Here is a 22,091-nt window from a genome sequence, read left to right on the forward strand (position 1 = left end):
GGCAATATTAACAACAAACTAAAATAGATAAAAAGAGTTTATGACCAAAAAGTGTGTGGATTTGTTTTTTTAAACTAGATTCACTCAGAAATTTCTACCTAATCTAGCAGATATGATGTCATCTTAAAGAAACAAACCTAACAAAGAAGGTGCATACTCTAAATCAGGCAAAAGTCCAACTGAAGTCAATGAAAATTTTGGTTGTGCAAGACGTGAAGAATTGGCCCCACACTAGCAGTAGAAAACTGTAACTAATTTCCCACTGCAATTTCAGCAGTTCAAAGAGGACCTTTCATTCCATTCTACAGTTCGATTTTTTTCATTTACAATTTATTCCACAGAACAGAATTTCAGAAGGGCGAGCCAGAAGGAAACAAACCAATCATACTATGCATTTACAGCCATGTGGATGGTGATTACTTACTTGACTGAAGATCAGAAAAAGAGTAGAGTTTCTCAGAAGGACATGCTGCTGATTGTCCAAGCTGAAGAGAAAAAACAAAAATAATGAATGCATGATAATGAGCATTTATAGAGCACATTTTATCTCCAAAGCACTTTACAAACCTGAATTACTCATTACCATGAAGTAAGTAACAGCAGTGACATAAATCGCTTGTGTTGTTCATGTCACATATTCTATAAACTATCATAAAAATACTAAATGATTTTTTTTTGTAATGAGACTTCCCCACTAATTTATTTTCTTGGCTTTGGCAGTTTATCTTTAGTAATTTACTTCAGCCCTGCGTCCCTTAATAAGGAACAATTTATAAGACTAGAAGGCTTCTTTTACTTCATGTAATTAATATAAAGGGAATGGTATGTGTTTATATATATATATTCTCTTTAAAAGCATTGCCAAACATATATCCATAACAGTGTACAAAAGAATATAACAAATCATCTTTTAAGTCCTCAAACTATTCCAAATACATATATTTTGGTCTGGGAATAAGGGCATTAGGACTAGGGCCAGCAAAAAAGGCAAAATTCTTTGCTGATTTACAACCTCTTAGTCATAGGGTAGTTGAAGTAAGCATAGCATTTAGTCCATGAAGATTAATATGAGAACCACCATTGCTGAAAGATTGTAAACCCAGAAATTTCAGGTGAGTTCAAAAAAAATCTAACAGAGCCTAAGCTAACAAGTCTGCAGAGCACAGCATCGTACACCCCAAAAGAAAATATCCATCAGCATTCAATCCTTATGCAAAATCTTGTATATTCACCTCTACTCAAAAGGGGCTTGATCCTGCTCCCATGAAAGTCCATGCCAAAACGTGCATCAACTTCAATGGTGCAGGATCAAGCCCAAAGTGATATTCTTCCCTTTCCATTTCTGAGGGAATGAGTTTTGGGACTCAATTACATAGTCACTGCATAAGAAACTTCCATTGACTTCAACAGACATTGCTCTTCTGCAACAGTTTCATGAGCAGGCCCCTGCAGCTTAATTACGTCCATTTTCATATTTCCTGATGTTTCCAGTGTTGCTGGGAATTAATCAGCGATTTTGTAATGCAAAATGCATGTTCCATTTTGTTCATCCACCCAGCCACTGCTGCTTTTTAGTCTTTAATTACATTAAAAATTTACAGTGCAATCCTGTTTCTGTGTAACTCTAGAATGGGATATGTTTAACAGAATGTCACTTACTAGTTTAAAAACAATCCTGCCAACAAGTCTCACCGAGTCAGGAGGAAAGTTAGGCTCAATACTCTTAAGACACTTGCATTCTTGCTTGTGCTCCTGCCAGGCTTCTTTCTGTTACATTAAAAAAAACAAGATCATACACTTTATTTCAGACCAACACATACACTAATGATATAGATTACAGAGGGAGCTGGGGTGCATGTATCAGTGTTCATGTCGTGCTCCCCATCAGTACCTGGCCTGGAGCAAGAATTAAAACAAGGGAGCAGAATTAAAACTGCACAGGAACCTTATATTCAACATTTCAAACTTTTGAGTGCATGACAATGCAGTGTAAACAACCTTCTTTTAACTTCGAATTTTTTTTTTTAACACTATAACATGTTATAAATGCCATCATTGCTACTTGAGCTTTCAGTGACTGGGAAAAGTGAAGTTATTTAAAATATTTAATTATATGATAAATAAATGGAGCCTGATTTTCTTCTCATTTACCTCGTGCTTTTGGGTTTTTTTCCCCCCAGTACAATTTCATTGAGTCAGTGGCGTTACTCCTGATTTACAGCAATATGAAAGAAGAATCAGGCCCAGGACATTCAGTAGTGTTAATGACCTATATATGCACATCAGTATTCACCAGTTATGTTAGGGCATTAAATAACTTTGCTTCAATTTAACTACTTAATTCTTCTCTTCAGTTATTATCTGGCTGATGAAATCTTTGCAAGGTGTCATTAGAACTCAGTTATAAATCTTTTTAAGATCTCAATTTAAAAATTGGGGTTTCTCATTTATTAATTGTCATTAGTAGGCAAGTAAAGGGATTTTAAAAGCAGGGACGCTAACTGCTCACAGTTTTAAAAAATGTGAAAATTAAAAGCAGCAGGAATGATAAATCAGAAAATCAAGAACCTGAATGATTTATATTTGATCCTTTATAGGAACAAATCAATAAATTAGAAGCACTGGGATAGGAAACAATCAAAAGAAACCGAAAATAAAGTTCCGTTTCAGATCTTGAGATTGCAAACATTTATATATGGAGTTACTTTACACATGAGCAGTCCTATTGAAATCAATGTGGCTACTCATGAGAGTAAAGTTGCTTGTGTCTAAGTATATGCAAGACTGGGTCCTTAATGAACAACTGATAAAAATAAGTCTAGTAGAAAGCTATTTACCGAATGAACAGATTTAACGGGATAGAGGAATACCGGGGGGGGGGGGGGGGGGGGAGATATAGGGAGGATGTGCACATACGCAGAACTGTGGCACTTCGTCCTTAAAATCACTGGGGAGCAGGAGCAGCAATGAGTCTTTAAAAGAAAAGGAGTACTTGTGGCACCTTAGAGACTAACCAATTTATTTGAGCATGAGCTTTCGTGAGCTACAGCTCACTTCATCGGATGCATACTGTGGAAACTGCAGAAGACATTATATACACAGAGACCATGAAACAATACCTCCTCCCACCCCACTCTCCTGCTGGTAATAGCTTATCTAAAGTGATCATCAAGTTGGGCCATTTCCAGCACAAATCCAGGTTTTCTCACCCTCCGCCCCCCCCCCCCCCAAACTCACTCTCCTGCTGGTAATAGCCCATCCAAAGTGACCACTCTCCCTACAATAAGTTTGTGTGTGTATGGGGGTGGGGGGGGGGTGAGAAAACCTGGATTTGTGCCGGAAATGGCCCACCTTGATGATCATGCACATTGTAGGGAGAGTGGTCGCTTTGGATAAGCTATTACCAGCAGGAGAGTGAGTTACTGTGTGTGTGTTTTTTTGAAAAAAGGGGGTGGGGGGTGAGAAAACCTGTATTTGTGCTGGAAATGGCCCACCTTGATTTTCATACACATTTTAAAGAGAGTGGTCACTTTGGATGGGCTATTACCAGCAGGAGAGTGAGTTTGGGGGGGGGGGGGGGGCGGAGGGTGAGAAAACCTGGATTTGTGCTGGAAATGGCCCAACTTGATGATCACTTTAGATAAGCTATTACCAGCAGGAGAGTGGGGTGGGAGGAGGTATTGTTTCATGGTCTCTGTGTATATAATGTCTTCTGCAGTTTCCACAGTATGCATCCGATGAAGTGAGCTGTAGCTCACGAAAGCTCATGCTCAAATAAATTGGTTAGTCTCTAAGGTGCCACAAGTACTCCTTTTCTTTTTGCGAATACAGACTAACACGGCTGTTACTCTGAAATGAGTCTTTAAGCGCATCTCTCGTTATGCTGGAAGGTTGGGCTGTTTTTGTATTCCTTCAGTTTGCTTTTGTTACTTTAGTCAATCCAGATTTTTTTTAATGTTTCATATAAAGTCTGTGTGATGGAATTTGAGATTTTTAAGCCTGTACACATCTAATTTTGGCATTCAGAGCAAAGTCTGAAGCTACTGGGCTGCTTTACAGATGTCCATATAAAAGTGAAAAGGAGAAAAAGAAACAATTAACAAAAAGATACGATAACAGTTAAAACAAACATAGGACTCCACAAGGCAATTTAGTTTCTGACAGAAAGGCTGTAGGAGAAACGAAACAACCAACTGTGTAAAACCATTTCTGTCACGTATCAGCTATCAGTATCAGACTGCATGATGTCTGACACAGAAATAGCTCTTCTACAATCAGCAGTAAAATAGGAAATGATGGGTAGGAGAAGTAGGGATGCTATAATGCTTGAACAGGGGCAGGTGCACACTGCCCTCTGGTGAGGTGATTTAATAGTTTTAAAATTCTAACGCTGGAAGAATCCCCATCCCTCAGATGATAGGAACAAAGACCCCAGCAGTAGGAATTTATCATAGAAGACTATGAAACTCTTACAAGAGACCACCATCCCAGACAACTTCTGGCTGTAAGAGACATCCCAGAACACAAAACACAATGGTCCTGAGTCTCAGCTGGTGTAAAGTGACTCACGTCTGGCCTACTGAGTTCAGTACTATTCCACCACTATTAGACCTATATTAAGCAACCAGTTGTGGTCAGTCCCTTAAGACAGATGTCACTGTATTTTTTGTTTGCAGAATTCCAATTGCTTGGCTATATGAATGGCCCCAGAAGGAAGGAGAGAGTGTATCAAAAATTGGAAGTGGCAGTTCATGGGAATCTGTGAGCTGATGGGTTGAAAATAAATATCTAATTTCGCGTTCTGTGTGAGTAATCAGATGATTATAAACCAGTGGTTCCCAAATTTGTTCCGCTGCTTGTGCCGGGAAAGCCCCTGGCGGGCCGGGCCAGTTTGTTTACCTGCCGCGTCCGCAGGTTCAGCTGATCGCTCCCATCGCTTCTAGCAGATCCCATTGACCTGGAGCAGCGAACCACGGCCACTGGGAGCCGCAATCTGCCGAACCTGCGGACGCAGCAGGTAAACAAACCAGCCCAGCCAGCCAGGGGCTTTTCCTGCACAGGCAGCAGAACAAGTTTGGGAACCACTGTTATAAACAATATAACACTATGAATAGCATCAGATGGATGATTTTTACTTTAAATAACAAGGTGTCAGTATCAGGTAGCAGTTATTTTACTTTGGACTATCTTTCTTGTACCTACAAGTAATAAATTAGTCAATATTTTTTTCTTCCACATGGGAAACTTGTTCTTATATTTCTTTATTTGTAACTCTACAAGTGAACAAAATGACCCCAACTAGACATTATAATACAGTTAGTGTCACTAAGTATCAGACAAATACAAGTTAAGTATCTACTACTAAGCAGAATTACTTTTGTCCCAAAGAAACAAAGGTATGCTTGTAAGTGTCCAGACATCGTTCTGTGTAATATAATTATACTGGCATTTTTATCTTGCTTCAGCTAAAATTGCTCTTTGGAGTCAGCCTTTATGTGTCAAAAAATTTCCGAACATAAATCCTGCATAGGATTTTAAATATGCTAACAGTGACATCAAAATGATTAATAGCTTACCCAACCAATAAAGCGCTAATGAGACGAAATATGAAGTATCACATAGCATCATATGTCACAGTCTCCTAAACTTAGAGATATGTTTTCACACTAGAATGATGTTAAGATTGCATCTTTTCCCTATCATTGCAGTCAAACCAAAACTGATCACAGAGTGGTTGCGTTTATTTATTTATTTTGCTGAGGGAATGCTGGAATGAGGAAAACCATTCAGACCTCAGAGACTGGCAAGAAAAGGTTGCAACTGCATTAACATAACATGATCAAACAACATTAATAGCACCCTGCCACAAAAAGGAAAGAATGGCGGGGGCTGCTGTCTCCCCCTCAACCATTCACTACCCCCCACCAGTGATGCAAGTTATATAACCAAGCAAAACCACCAAGATTTATATCATAAAACAGAACCTACCCATAGATCAATGTCCAACAAATAAAGTAGTGCTACTTTACAACCAGTAAGAGTATTTTATGTTTTTATCTAATTTTATCTAATTTCTCTGCATGTATGCCAGGAAACACAACAAGCAGGTTTTTCTGAGCAGGTAAATCCTAACCATCAATTTCAACTTCATTTTGTTTGTTAGTTTATTTTATTGACTGTAAAAGGAGGTGGGGGGTAAAACCAGGTAAGAAAGTTAGCCTTAGATCTATATCCATAATTTAAAAAAAAAAAAAAAAAAAACCCACACAACCCAACATGAAAGAAAGTGGCATTCAAATTCAAGAACCTTAAAGTCAATGAGAGTTGTAAGTATTCAAAAGTCAGGCCTCTTATTCAAATAACTAGCTTTGGGCATCCAGTTTTGAAAGTGTTAGCCTTAGTAAATGAGAGGAAGAGGCAAGCTGTGAAAAAGTTATATATCAACATTGTCTGCATTAGTTATATTAGTTAGGTAAATTAATAAGCATTAAGCAAAAGCTGCAATGAGAGGGTGATTTATTTATTTTTTTTGCTCATTGTTAATGACTTGTTGACTTAATGGATTCCATAGATGTCCAGAGACCATTAATGAGTAATGGCAACACAACATACTGAAAACCCCACAGCTAAACGGTTATTTTTTTTCTTTAGTAGCTTGTCATTATTTTTAAAAATGATCATTACCTGACAACGTGTATCACAGTATCTGGCAATTTTGCACTGAGAGCATCTAAGCAGCCGTTCATTCCTGTAAGAAACATCCTGTATTAGTTATATAGGAAAAATAAAAATATTTCCAAATATCTGAAGGAAAAAAGGAGCCACAAAAAGGACAAATTGTATTTATTTTTACATTCAAAGTCAAGGCAAGAACCTAAGGGCTAGAGATTCTGATTTCCTTACTCATATTAAACAGTATCTTACCCTATGAATAGTTTATTTATTTACTAGTGTCAATGGGGCTGCTTGTGTGTTAACAGTAAGATTATCGGTGTCTAGACTTAAGAGGAGTCTCCCTACTCTCCAGTGAGATAAAACAGGAATCATTTGTTTTTCTTGCTTTGCTACCATACTGTCAAGGAATTAGATTTTGTGGTTAATGCAATAGAGTCTCAGACTATGGTGCAGCACAGCTGGATGTTGTCGTCTTTGGAGCCCAGCAACGTGATAATATGTTGCAAGGCAGAATTCAGGACCCTACTACCTGTCTTAAGCAAGATTCTTGCTGTTAATCTGCAGTTGTGACACTGAGTTATTTGCAATGTGAAGATGACCTGGTAATGGAAATGTATGCCTTAAAAAAAGGTTGCTTGTGATTGGTAAACAATGTGACTAAAGCAAAAACTCCATCTGAAAAAGACTACTGGTGGCGCACGGGGAGAGATGAGAAGTTTGAACCAGAGATACATTTGAACATTTTAATTATGATTCTACAAAGCACCTCTTGGCTTGAGTGAGATTCCCGATTGCTGGCTTAATTTAAGTCATATGACAAGCTGAGAACTTGACTTGGGGAGAAAATATAATTTACTAATAAAAGTTTTGTAAATTATTAGATGGTGAGGAAATATTTAGCATGAAATTATGCAGAAAATTAATCAAATTTACATGTCATAAATCAAATTCTGTTCTCAGCTGCACTGGCATTCGAATATGCTTTGTAGTAACATTCTTGCCAATTTCTTAGCTGTCACAGCACCAGCAAAAAGCCCAGAGGTTTTAGCTTTATATTTTAAAACAAAGTTAACCATATGCTTTCCTAGCATATATTGACACTGAGAATATGGTGTTATAAACAGAAGACTCAAGAGAAAAGAGACTAAATTAAGGACATACTAGCTAGCCAGACGGTAGGATTGTCCTTCCTACATTGTGGAAATACTCCTACTAATAGGCAGCTGGACACATTTCTTACACTAATAAACTACAGACTTATGCATAAAGACACATAGCCAGTCTGACAGATGCTTATGTTTGACAACCACTATACACAACATTAATTATTATATTAATACCTTTTTGCACTCCTAAAGCACCTTCCATTTGAAGAGCTGAAAATGGATTGCAAACATCAAGAGTATGTCTACACTGCAAGTTAAGGGGTGATCATAGCATTGGTGGGTATACCATACTAGCTTTAATCTGCCTGGCACAGGTAAGAATGGCAGTGTAGAGGTAGTGGCACGGGCTTCAGCACAGGCTAGCATTCAGAGTACTCCAGACTCCCTGTAGGGCTTGTACTCTGGATAGTTAACCTGTACTGCCACACCTACAGTGCTATTGTTACCCAGGCTAGCTATATGAAAGCTAGCATGAGTATACCTACCCGTGCTGCAATCACCCCTTTGCTTGCAGTGCAGTCATACCCTAAATGACCTTTGCAAGACACATGAGGCAAATAACTGTCCCAATTTTACAGATGACGAAAAGAAGGCAGAGGGAGAGAATAAAATGATTTGCTCCTGTTTATACCTTAAGGACCTGACCCTGTAAGATTCCTATTGTCTTTACAGGCATTCTATGGGGGCATAAGGGTCTGCCATGTGGATCACTTTGCTGGCTCAGACTTTAAATCAATAGCACAGCTCTCAATAAAACTAGACGTGATATGCTGGGCCCACTGAACTCAAAGAATTTAGTCATTGACCTCAATAGGGTCAGAATTTTACAGTAGGTCTTCTGCTATCCAATCTAGTACTTCTGATTTTCAATCTGGTACTTTAACCACGGAACCATTCTTCTTTCCTTTATTTAAATCAATATACACTCAGTTACCCCCAACTTTTACTCCCTATGTTCACTCTAAATTCACAGCAAATGCCTCGAAGAGTCATATGTCCAAATAAAGTGAGATGGCACCAACTTGGTCACAAACCTTAACCAATAACTTCTGAGCAATGAATTTGGTCCATTGATTCCATTAATTTAATTTATGACTAAGAATCTATAGCTATCCAAAACAACATAATAAATACAGAATGCCAAATAAAATAGATCCCTCTTGAGCACAGACTAAGTCCTTTGTGCAGAATTTACACCAGTGAGAATTCCACATGTGGAACAAAGTTATTGTATCAATGTGCACTAAATGTGCACTAAAATGCACCAGTATTTGCATATTAAACTCATTGCTGATTTAACTTTGCCTTTTTTAGAATTCTTATAAGAGATGGAGGAGAAAACAGGGAATCTCAAACATACACTAAATATAAGAGGAATTAAAATATAGCCATGTACTTATGTGGAAATAAAGAAATACAAGTTAAGTTATGTAATATACAGAAATATTTAGAGAGAATTCATTATGGTGAACTGTGGTATAAAAGTATGAATTTGGGTTTCCATTATTATTTAAATGTAGTGAAGCCAATGATTTCAATATACAGTGTATAAAACTACATATGATGGTGTGAAGCAGCTTAAAAATTTTATCTACATCAGGTCCAATAACTGCATTGGTTACAAGTTGTGAGGCCACGAATGAATCAGATGGATCATTCCAAATGAGTGCCAATCTTTGCGCATTCGCTTTCTTATTCTCCAACCCCTTTATAATTGAACTCATGATACCAAGGCCCTTACAGAATATGTTGTGTGATGTGCTGAATACCATACAACTAGCAGAAAGAAAATATTTTAGAAATGTCTGAGATTAAAATCCTGTTATTGCTCCTGTCTTTCACCCTACCTACAAAAAGTAAGGGCCTTGATATCATGAGTACAACTAGAAAGGGCTTGGAGAGTAAAAAAACTAATAATTTTAAAAATCTTCTAAATAGTACCTAAAATATCTTTCCCATACAAAACAGTGTTGTGATTTTAGAATCCAATGTCTGGGGACAATCCAAAGCTAGAATCAAGTGCTGGAAATCTCGCCTCTCCAATTGTATAAAGTTCTCATTTCTAGGGCCCAAAAATATCAGAACTCTAACAAAGCTACTGGTGAAGAACTGAATATTTCTCATTCTGGATTTGGATCTCAGATCAGTATAATGTAGGAGGAAAGAATTAAACATTTTTGTGGTAGGTTTATTTAGTATGAAAATTAAAGGACAAAATTATTGCTCTTTGGAGCTGCTCAGATATCTGAATGTCAGAAATAGTCTAGGTGGAGACCATTAACGGATGTGCATACGCACACACAAAATTATCTCCATCTGGACTACGTCTGAGACATACATTTTGTAATACTGATCAACATGTTCTGTCAAGGATACAGGATAATCTTCAGGAAATCTACCCTTTCTTTCTAAAAATGGGGCAAATCCTCCATATTTATTTTAATTACATACATTAATGAGATCTTTTCTCCAGATCTTTCAAATCACAGGCAGCACACGCTACAAAAAGTTCTATTTCCTGGGTCATCAACACGTTATTGTGGAAGTCAGCCATACACAACAGATTCATCATGCTCAATGCTACCTCCTGCAAATGTGTATGGTAACATGGAATGATATAGAAAAGTAGAGATCTACGAAGATCGTTTTCTATGTCATCATATAAAATTCTTGAGATTGTCACTTTCTGGAGTTTCCCCAAGTTGTTCTGCATAGTTGCATCATTACACAGTTTTGCAGGAACAGAAGCAGATCACAGGGCCTTTAGGTCTTCTTTATTTTGGATTATGGAAATGAGGAACTCTGTATACAACGTGTTCTACATCAATGGGTAAGAGCCTCTGTTGAACTTCTCTCTTTAGTCATTCAAATAATATTGTTTGACAGAGTGTGATCAGGCAAGCATTTTGTAAACACTCAGATTTAATTCTATCCATGCAAGTTCTACCAGGAGCTACTTAACTAAAATATCTGTGCATCATTTGAAAGTTAACCCCTAATTCAGCCAGGTGCAGAAGGACTGAGCAAAAGAAGTTTTTGTGCAGACCTTCTGTGCTAGGGTAAATTTCACTCTAACGGAATGATGATGAACTAGTATTTACATTCGGCAACATATCCATAGTTACAGTAACTGAAATGAAACAAGATCTTAAAGTACCAAAAAGTAATACTCAAATCCATTATCCACCACAAATATGACCCTTCAAGAGCCATGATTTATATGAATCCATCCCTTAGCAATTTAAGAACTTTCTAATACAGATCCAAAATTTAGGTCTTGCATCTATACTGTTTAACTCACAGCACTGTATTGTACGACCTTGACAGACCGTTGCAATATCTTCTCTCAGTATTTTATTTTCTTCCTAAAAGATGCAAAGACTTGCTGAAATAACTGAAGTTAAGTACAGCAAATATTTTATTCTGCCATCTGAAAACCGCACATAGCTTGGACCTGATTGCAAGGTGCTAAGCTCCTTCAACTCCCACTGAAACCAATGGGAGATGACAGTGATCAGCACCTGGCTGCATTGGGTCCTTTTTTACCAACATTTAACAATGAAGTGGTAACAAAGATACAGAACATTACTTCAAGTTTATTTCCAACATCTGACACTAGCAGCCAAAGTATTTGAAGAATCTGACTCCCTGCTGGCACTGTATAATGAATGAAGTATCCATTCATCATCTTCCTCCCCACTCTCATCCCCCAAATGATGAGCAGATTTAGGATATTTGGTGCAGCTGCATGTATTGACAAAACTGTTGCATTTTGCTTTTCTCCCAACTCCCTCCCAAACCTCCATCTGTAGGATTTATGGCATCAATTAATATTCTGACATGGAATTTTACAAAAGTAAACAGTATGATTTAAAATACTTAATCTGAAATTGAAGAATTCAGGAATAAGACTTCTTACAGGATTTATATATTTTGAGGTATTTAAAAACACAAATTGATGACAATTTGCATAGCTTCTACCCATCAGTATCAACACTATATTAACTTAATAGAAGCCGTTAAATATTTATAAAATTGTTATCAAATAAACTTTTGTTAGTTTTGATATGAGCAGAAACAGTTACACTCACTGGGTCAAATACTGCTTCCCTTACACATATGACTAGTCTCACTGGTGTCAACTCATTTGTAATGTGTATAGCATTTGGCTCAGTGTATTCAGAAATAATATTTTCTATCATCACTCAAAGGGTTTCCTATTTTCTCAATCCAAAGAACAGGGAAAGGAAATATAGTAATTTCACAAATATTACTGGAAGGGTTCGTATTTAAACAAACAAAATACATAGCCCCAGGTTTCTGGAAGTATTTGTTTTGATTTACTTTAAAAAAATCCTCAAAGCACTGAAATGAAATATTCTAGACACATCCAAAAGATGGAAAAGAAAATTGCATTAGAATGTCCTTTCTCCAAGAGAATGGACTATTAATAAAAGCATTCAGTACAGTCAGGTCTTGATTGTGCTGTACAAATGCAGGAGAGTAGGGGGCAGTGCGGCCTACCAGAGGCCCCTAGATACAGTGTATCCCGGTAAAGCAGCCCTTCAGAGTATGCTGGAGCTGGCAGCAGCTCCTCTTAGAGGTGGTAAAGCATGTGCTTATCTCCATGGCTAGCCAGCAAAGGTGGGGAGTGGGCCCATTTCCCTGCCTGCTACAAATTTGGAGGGGTTGGGGGGAGAGGAGAGATATTTGTGTCCTAGGAGCTGCAAGCAGGAAGGAGTCATCATGCTGAGACGAACAAGAGAACTGCAGCTGTTGCTGGTCTCTGCAAATTTTTCAGTACCTCTGATGAGCCCGTCCATCTCTAGACCCCTTATCAGAGAGATGAAGCCTAAATCACAATTTTAAAATAGCCCGTACTTACAAAAATGAACAGTACACTAATAGAGAATTGCCAGTCAGCACTGAAGTGTATTGATACAGCTTGTGCAAAGAAACTTACCCCGTGCTTGCCCGCACTGTCTGGCTCCTGCCAGTGTCCCTCCCTCACTATCACAATGTACAAAAATCACCCTTAAAAAAAAAAAAAATCAAACTAACAATTTATTGAACAGCTGTGATTATAACATGGGCACGATGAAAAAAACGGTGACTAACCTTTCATAACTGTTGTTCTTTGAGATGTGTTGCTCATGTCCATTGCATACTAAGTGTGTGTGCACCACGCACACTGTTGCCGGAGATCTTTGCCTTAGTGGTATCCATTGGGCTGGCTCTGGCGCCCTTTGGAGCTGGGCACGTATGTGCCAGTAAAAGGCATGTACACACCTAGCATAGAATGGACATGAGCAAGCTCGCAAAGAAAGAGGATGGCTTTCTTTAATGAACGCTCTGACAGTGTGATATCCAGTACACATGAAAGGGTCAGGACACAATTTTAAAACATTAAATAAAAGCAACTATACCATTCCATTGATAACGGATAATGCACCTGCACTTCTCAGTGACTGCACGAACTTGACTTTCAGCCTTGTACCTCACAAGGTAGCTGAGACACCCAGGTGTGACGCTCGTAAGCCAAGTGCCAGCTCTGGCCAAAGCTGTGAACTGACAACCAGGCCCATTCACTTGTGTATTAGTATAAATCAAAGTGATTGTTAAATATATAAGAATGTATTTCATGTCTAAACTTCATGAAAAGCAATGGAATGCTACATAAATTGTTTTCACTTATTTGAATTCTGTTAGAATGTAATAATGAACATTTACATTGTATATAACTCTGTAACTAAATTACCCATCAAACGAGAAAGAAGGCTTGTGTAGGCTTGTGTAATACAAATGAAGAAATAAAGGAAGAAAGTACCAACTCTTGCACATTTGAAGGCAAGTGGTCATTGCGTTGATGTTCAAAGATTCTATATGCATTCCTCTCAATAGAATCGGCTACCAGCGTTGTCTGGTGTGAGATCTAGGATGCAAATTGACCTGGGTGAGTGACTAGTCTCTTGTGACTCAATGTAACCTGATGTTTTGTGATTTTTGGTGTAAGTGACCATTTGTCACATAGTCCAACTTGCCTGGGCGGCAAGACAGACTGGAGTGTCTAAGGGGACTCTTCGTTGCTCCATGATATACTCCTGGGGGAATTCTGCACCACTGTGCATGCACAGAATTTATGTCCCCCACAAATATCTTTGCTTCCCCACCGAAAAATGACTTCCTGATGGAGAAGCAAAGGGAAGCCACAAGAGCAGTCATCCGACCCTCCTCAGCAGTATGTGTTGGGTGCCCAGGGCAGCTGGCAGAGAAGTACCTCATGGTGGGGCAGGAGGTGGGAATGGGGAAGACCCAGCTGGTGGCTCCTACCCTGTGGAGCTGGGCTGGGGAGGACAGGACTTCCTCTTCCCCTGCATGGGATCCAGGGTTAGGTCAGAACCACCCCAGATTTCTCCCCCAGCTGCAGGAAGCTCTGCAAACTCCCCCCTCACCTGCACCCATTGCTCCTCAGCTGCAGGGGAAGGGATCCCTTTACAGGGAGCTGCTCCCCCATCTGCCTACCTCCCATGTATCCAGACCCCTCATACCCAGACCCTCCTGCCAAGCCTCACCCTGCCCCGATGAGCTCCACTCCCCTTGCTCCTGGATCACCCCAACAAGCCACCTGCACGCAGATCCCCACCCCACCGAGCCCAAACCAGCTGCATCTGGATCCCCACCCCACTGAGCCCCACTCCCCCAGCATCTGGACCCAGCACTGAGCCACCCAGACCCCCCTGCCAAGCACTATTGCCCCCAACACCCAGACTTGCCCTGCTGAGCCCCAACCACCTTCCCCTGGACCCCCCCCACAGTCCCATTACCATTGCACTCAGAATCCCCCCAAAAAGCCCCTGTGGATCCAGACCCTCCCCCACACCCAGATCGCCCACTAAGCCGCCCAAACCCAAATTGCCCCACACAGAACCCACTCAACCCACACATGGATTGCCCCACATTAATCCCCTCCACACTTGGATCCTGCCTTGCTGAGCCTACCTGCCCACACAGAGGGGCAGGGCCCTGGGGTGTTTCTGGGGCAGGCTGGGTCCTTGCGCTGTGTCAGGGCTGGGTGCAGCCTCACTGCTGAGTTTGTGTCCTGGGGGGAGCGGGAGAGGGGGAAGCTGCACAGTGATGTCCCATCTCTGTAGCCAGTGGCCTGTGCTCCACAATACCATGCTGGATCCTCCACATTTATCCGACATATAAAATCTGCAAAATTTTGCAGAATTTTACAATGTTGTGTGCAGAATTTTTTGACGCAGAATGCCCTCAGGAGTAATTATCAGACTGTTGTACTTTGGGAGTTCATATTTGGTACTGGGTTGATGAAATCTAATTATAGAATATACTACCAATTGGGGGTGTATGCCCTGCTTTTCAAAGTCTACCTTCAGGTAGACACTCACAGTAGTGAGCCACTCCAGGCAGCATGACACCAGGTGTCAGATAAACACTACCCACAACACTGTGTGCAGTTATATCAAACATATTGGTGCTTTTCCTGTGATTCAACCTATTAACACTTTTCCCTTCCTATAAATCAGAGCTCACCCCCCCCCCTTTTTTTTTTTTAAGTGTGATCTCATTTTAAAACCATGCAGGATCTTTTTACTTGCTGTTTTTCATTTCAGAATCTAGGTTTGCTCCTTCAACTGCATGCCACATTGCACCAATTTTCCCAGCATTTTTTTAGCTGTTGCTGTAAATTGGTACTTCAGTCTGATACATGAACTGTGCAAAACCTACTCGGGTTTTGTTTTGTTTTTAATTTAAAGCCCTGATGCAACTGTGAACAAGCAACAACTGTTTTCACTAAACTTCAGTCTTTCATAGTGTTACCAACCCATTTCTGTCCTTAAATAATAATAAAACTTACAATAATAAATTATTAGACAGACAAGGTGGGTGAGGTGATGTGTTTTATTGGACGAATTTCTGCTGGAAAGAGAAACAAGCTTTCAAGCCTCACAAAGCTGGTCTCTTATTGGACCAACTCCTGTTGGTGAGAAAGCTGTTGCCTTACCCACCTTGTCTCTAATATCCTGGGACCGACACACCTACAGCTACACAGCATACTATAATAAATCATTAACATTTATGGTCCGGTTTGTCCAAAGACAGCTGAATACTTCGTTAAAATGCATTTTTTTAAAATTCATCACGCCACCAGAGCCAGTCCGAAGACAATACACATCCCCAAATATACAGTAAGGGGTAGATTATGACTTGATTCTGTGCAGCAACATGGTGCCGAGTGGAAAGGATGCAGGAAATTTTCCACTTCCTCTGGAGCTCCTGCACAGTGACAATTCCCAGTCTTTGCATTACCAGATGGGCTAATCCCCACAAGTAGGGTTCAGAGGGGAGGGGAAATGATCAGACATTGGCCAAAGCAGGGAAAGAGGAGCACATGCTTCATTCTTTCAACAGATATAACAGGGTCCTTTCTTGTCTGCAGTCATGAAAACACTCTGCCCACATTCCTCATTCTAGCTCACTCAGTATCTAACGCCCACCCAGATCAAACTCCTTTTCAGTACTGACGCATTCATGCCGAACCGTCTCACCTCAAGATATTTTTAAGTCCTGAATAGTTCTTCTAACACCTATGACTCTGTTCTTTTTCCAATGCACCTGAGTAAGCCACAGGACCATGAAAAGGAGGTTAGACACGAATCAAGGAGAAAAACAGCTCCTTATAATTACCTTCCAAGACCAATCTGCCCTCTGCTAGGCTCAACATAATAGACAAAGATGTACTGATGTTCTTGCGATAACAGATATCAGAGTAGTGAGACAGCTAATAGAACAACTACAAAAATACTGTCTAACACATATTCAAGTTTATAAATTGTACACTGAAGCCCTAACTAAGAAAAATCAGCACTTGAAAGTCCCTGATAAACCTCCCAAAATCTAGAGTAGCCACTCTGGATTAAAATTCTCTTTATTTACTATCACAGAGTATGCTATGCCTTGTATCCCTCTACAGTCTCTTGTGAGTGCACCTTTCCTAGGGATACGCCCTGAGCCTCCAGTTCATTTAAGAGGCAGTACAGTGAATTTACCACTCTTAGAATGAGTCCGCAGGCTTCAGCACCCGTTATTCACAACGGTGCCTTTAGCAGAGCCAATTTGGCTTGGTTCCCTGCAAGCATCTTCTCTCTTGGGAACTTTGTAACCAGAAAATGTAGGCAAATACACAGTTCAGCCCTTTCAAAACAAAAAAAAATATTTATTAGTGAACAGGAATACAACTGTTTGAGAAATGGGGTTAAACTAACAGAAGAGTCATATACACATAAACCCTACCTAACCTTTTAGGTTCTCCTTGCTTAGATAAATAGCTCTGACCACACCAAGCTGGGTGGGAAGAGAGCCCACACACCCGCAAGCCCTACCTCTATTTTCCAATCAGCATCTCCCAGAGTAGTCCTTCTCCATGTGGGACAGGGGCTGACCTTTAATCCAATTAAAAGGTCTTTGTTCCAGAATTCCAAAGCCTTCCCCGTCCAAGTCTCTTTGTCTGTCTTTGGTCTGGCCAGAATTGGGTTATGCTTCTCTCTAGGGGTCTTATTCCTTCCCTGGGTGTTGCCAGCTAGACTGTGGTTACAGAAGAGGCTTCAAAGGAATTCACACATATATTATCTTTGGAAGATAGCCATTGGGCTTATCTAAAGTGATTGTCTGCATCTCCTGCATACTACCAAACAACAGGTATGACTTAACCTTTAGAGTCCAATTAGGCAGCAGTACAAAACTGAGCAAGCAAACTTGATTGTCTCAATTACTCCATATCAAATATGCTCATTTTACAAATAAAACAATATTTCCCACTCTCCTTCACCTCTGCAAATTGCAAACTCAGCCTGGGCTCAGAAAGTCAATCAGCATTCTTTCCTTTTTACACATCAAGAATAATGAAGGTTCTACAGTCCAAATTAAGCCCTCATTTTCACCTGTGCATCCCTACGGTCTGCAGATTATGCCCTGTATTATACCTATGCCCACCCCTTTGCCTTCAGTCGACTTGCACAAATGTAATTTATTGGGATTTGATAAACAATTCTGCTGCTGATGCACAAGAAATAGAATTCAGTTCAATCATCTCTCTGCACACCCAACACAGTTGGGAAGCAGGAATGAAATGCAGAAAATCTTCTCTCACAGTCATCCGACATGACTGATGACACATAAAAGTGCCAGCACAAACTGGCTGCACTGACTCAGGGGCAGCTTGTTCCTCCTGTACTCAGGTTTGGTCTCATTTTGTTAGGTCTTGGAAGATGTCATCCAGAGAGTGCTGGGAGCCAGCTTGATACTCAAAACTGTCTTCTCATGACTTTTACATTAACAGGATGACATGTAGAATTATAGAATTTATAGATTAAGAACTACATTAGGGTGATGGACTAATTAAACTTATTGGTGCAGGAGTGTCCCCTACTGTACATTTACCAGTGTCTGGTTAAGTTTTAAATGCCCCAACACTTTCTTTGGAAGATAAATCTATGTTGCCTAATAGATCTGTGTTGGAAGTTTTTTCTTGATAGTCTAAATGTTCCCTTTCTTAAATTTATTCCAGGACTCCTAATTATATCCCTGTTTACACTTATAAATAATAATTCTCCATCCATAAGCACTTAAATACTTTGGTAATATGTCCCATGGAAAACTCTAAGACAGATAAGATGTAAAGCCTTCAAATACCTATAGATTTGTCTCACTGTAGTCATTGCTTAGCCAAACTAAAGTAAAATCCTTTAAAACTTTTATCATAAACCAATCACTCGAGTCCTCCAAACATTTTTGGTTTATCTTTTCTGAATTCCCTATAACTTGTCTATATTAGAGTAGGGTGGGAAACAGTTTCTCAGTTTTCCCATTTAACATCAGGATGATCCCGAGACCTTTTGAAGTTTTTTTTGCAAAAAATCAGAGACCCCCCCCACACAACTCCAAATAACCTATAATCTGGTAGTTAGGACCCTCACCTGGGATGCAGGAGACTGAAGTTCAAGTCCCTGCTATGAATCATGCCCTAAACACTGGGTTAGAGTGTCAGTCGCTCTCTCAAACACTCCTACTGGAGCTGTTCCATTTTGTATAAATAATGACATGTTCACTGTGTGTGTGCAAGAGAGGTTTTATAGTCCAGTGGTTATGGCACTCTGCTAGGATGTGGGAGACTCAGATAAAGTCCCTACTCCAAATCAGGCAGAACAGGGACATTAACCTGGGTCTCCCATATCCCAGGGGAATGTCCTAACCACCAAGCTATCAGCTCTTTTGGAGTCCCTGCCCCTGACTCTACCTCCACACATACCCCCTTTCTCTTCCAGAAATTCCATCCTGGACGTGAAAACCTTTCCCAACAAAAGCTTCATCAAAACGGACCAGGCATTGACAAATCATCATTTTCCTCACAAAAAACGCTTTGCCAAAAAACCCCCCCTCAGCTTGTCACTCTCTGATAACAGGGTGTTGTGTTTTTATTCTCTCTACATTCATCTGTATTATGGTTCTGTTCTAGTTACTGTTCACAACTTCTCCCAATTGACTGCCATCTGCATATTTCATCAATATGCTGATTTCTTCCCTTTCCTGCTCAGGAAGGGCTTGATTGTGCCATTTAGGCACAGCCTTGCCTTGGTGGTGACAAGGCTCCCTTCTGCATCACCCAGGGACAATAGCGGGCTGTCCATGCAGAGGTCTCATATTCACTATAACACCCCTCCATAGGGTGTAGCTTACTCCCACACCCAGCATGGCCGGACAGAACAATGACCCAATATCCTCTCTCTCACCGTCTTTGGGGCGCCATGCACACACTGCAACGTCTGGGAGAGAGCAGCAGTTTGGCCTGGCCTTTGCATGGCCTGCACGATGTGGGAAGGAAAACTCCTAGTGCCTGGCGCCCTGCAAACACTACCCCTGCACAAGAACCAGGCAAAAATCAGCCTCTAATATATTTAATAAAAATGGACTCAACACAAAAACAAATGTCTATGATACAATGCCACACACTTCCGCACAAACTCACAACTCTGCTGTTTATCAGTACCCTTAAATTACAGTCCTACAGACAGTTTAATTTCACATTACAATGTTAATATCCAAACAATCTAAACTGATCTGAGAATGAAGTTTTATGAGACCCCATATCAAATACTTTAAAAAAATCAAACTCGTTAGGTCTATTGCTTGCCTTTCTTCCATGGATTCTGTATGTAAATATACTCACAGCCATCCATTTGTCTACCTTCTCTGTATCTTAGAAGGTTGATGAATATTAGTTATTCCATCTAAGAGAGGAGTTAATTGGTTCTGCTATTGATACTCACGGTTAAGTGTGCTACCAGATTAGGATGAGCCTTTTTTATTGTAAGGATAAGGTAAAACTTTAACCATGGGATATAGTAGGTGGTTTTCAAAGGCTTTGAGATGGTACACCCTGAATTTACTAGACAATTTTAAAAGAATCAAGCCTTAGGCATGCTTAGTGCAAAGACAACTGGTAGCCTAGGATTACTAGAAGACAACACTATAATCTCCCTAGTTCATTTGTTGAATCAAAGGAGAAAAAAGGAATATGAGTGTTTTTTTCATCCATGCTCTCTCCCTCTGAGAAGTCTATTTTATATTCTTTTTACCTTTTGTCTACACAAAGTCTTTTCTTTCTACCCAGATTGCATCCTGATCTCTGGAGGATTTCGTTTTTATCTGTAAAGGTATTTTGATTACACTTATAATAAGCAATAGATCGGCCCATTCAAGATACTCATTATTTGTATAAAGAAGAGGAGTACTTGTGGCACCTTAGAGACTAACAAATTTATCTGAGCGTAAGCTTTCGTGAGCTACAGCTCACTTCATCGGATGCATTCAGTGGAAAATACAGCGGGGAAATTTATATACACAGAGAACATGAAACAATGGATGTTACCATACACACTGTAACGAGAGTGATCAGGTAAGGTGAGCTATTACCAGCAGTAGAGTGGGGGGGGGAGAGGAACCTTTTGTAGTGATAATATTTTGGGGGGGAGATGTTTCCAAGTGGGCACTTCCCCTGTTCTTTGTGTAACACTTTGGTGGTGGCAGCGTTTAACCCAAACTGATAAGAATAAGCTTAGGGGATCTTTCATGCAGGTCCCCACATCTGTACCCTAGAGTTCAGAGTGGGGAAGGAACCTTCTACTATAGGACAGGCCCAACAAAGAAAACAACAGAACGCCACTAGCTATCACCTTCAGTCCCCAACTAAAACCTCTCCAACGCATCATCAAGGATCTACAACCTATCCTGAAGGACGACCCATCATTCTCACAGATCTTGGGAGACAGGCCAGTCCTTGCGTACAGACAGCCCCCCAACCTGAAACGAATACTCACCAGCAACCACACACCACACAACAAAAACACTAACCCAGGAACCTATCCTTGCAACAAAGCCCGTTGCCAACTGTGTCCACATATCTATGCAGGGGACACCATCAGAGGGCCTAATCACATCAGCCACACTATCAGAGGCTCGTTCACCTGCACATCTACCAACGTGATATAAGCCATCATGTGCCAGCAATGCCCCTCTGCCATGTACATTGGTCAAACTGGACAGTCTCTACGTAAAAGAATAAATGAACACAAATCAGACGTCAAGAATTATCACATTCAAAAACCAGTCGGAGAACACTTCAATCTCTTTGGTCACTCAATTACAGACCTAAAAGTGGCAATTCTTCAACAAAAAAAACTTCAAAAACAGACTCCAACGAGAGACTGCTCAATTGGAATTAATTTGCAAACTGGATACAATTAACTTAGGCTTGAATAAAGACTAGAAGTGGATGGGTCATTACACAAAGTAAAACTATTTCCCCATGTTTATACCCCCACACCCCCCGCTGCTCCTCAGACGTTCTTGTCAACTGCTAGAAATGGCCCACCTTGATTATCACTACAAAAGTCGTGTGTCCCCCCCCGCCAATAGCTCACATTACCTGATCACTCTTGTTACACTGTGTATGCTAACACCCATTGTTTCATGTTCTCAGTGTATATAAATCTCCCCACTGTATTTCGTGTAGCTCACGAAAGCTTATGCTCAAATAAATTTGTTAGTCTCTAAGGTGCCACAAGTCCTCCTTTTCTTTTTGCGGATACAGACTAACACGGCTGCTACTCTGAAACCTGTCATTATTTGTATGACTCATATCAGCATAAACACAAAATAAATCTACAGAAT

General features: G+C 40.2%; 1 protein-coding gene across 5 annotated transcripts in view; it reads right to left on the minus strand.

The window, feature by feature from the left end:
- The window catches only part of SMYD3 (SET and MYND domain containing 3), a 658,827-nt gene that overhangs the window by 554,487 nt on the left and 82,249 nt on the right, over positions 1-22,091 (minus strand). For 4 of the 5 annotated variants that reach the window (XM_073338294.2, XM_073338291.2, XM_073338293.2 and 1 more), the window contains 3 exons: positions 6,685-6,748; positions 1,660-1,767; positions 425-485 (listed from right to left, as the gene is read on the minus strand). In XM_073338294.2, the coding sequence (XP_073194395.1) occupies positions 425-485; positions 1,660-1,767; positions 6,685-6,748 (233 nt within the window). The remainder of the gene's footprint in view (positions 1-424; positions 486-1,659; positions 1,768-6,684; positions 6,749-22,091) is intronic. The other variant, XM_073338292.2, reaches the window with a different exon arrangement.

Source organism: Lepidochelys kempii, chromosome 3 (assembly GCF_965140285.1).
Source record: "Lepidochelys kempii isolate rLepKem1 chromosome 3, rLepKem1.hap1, whole genome shotgun sequence".
NCBI classification, from domain to species: domain Eukaryota; kingdom Metazoa; phylum Chordata; order Testudines; family Cheloniidae; genus Lepidochelys; species Lepidochelys kempii.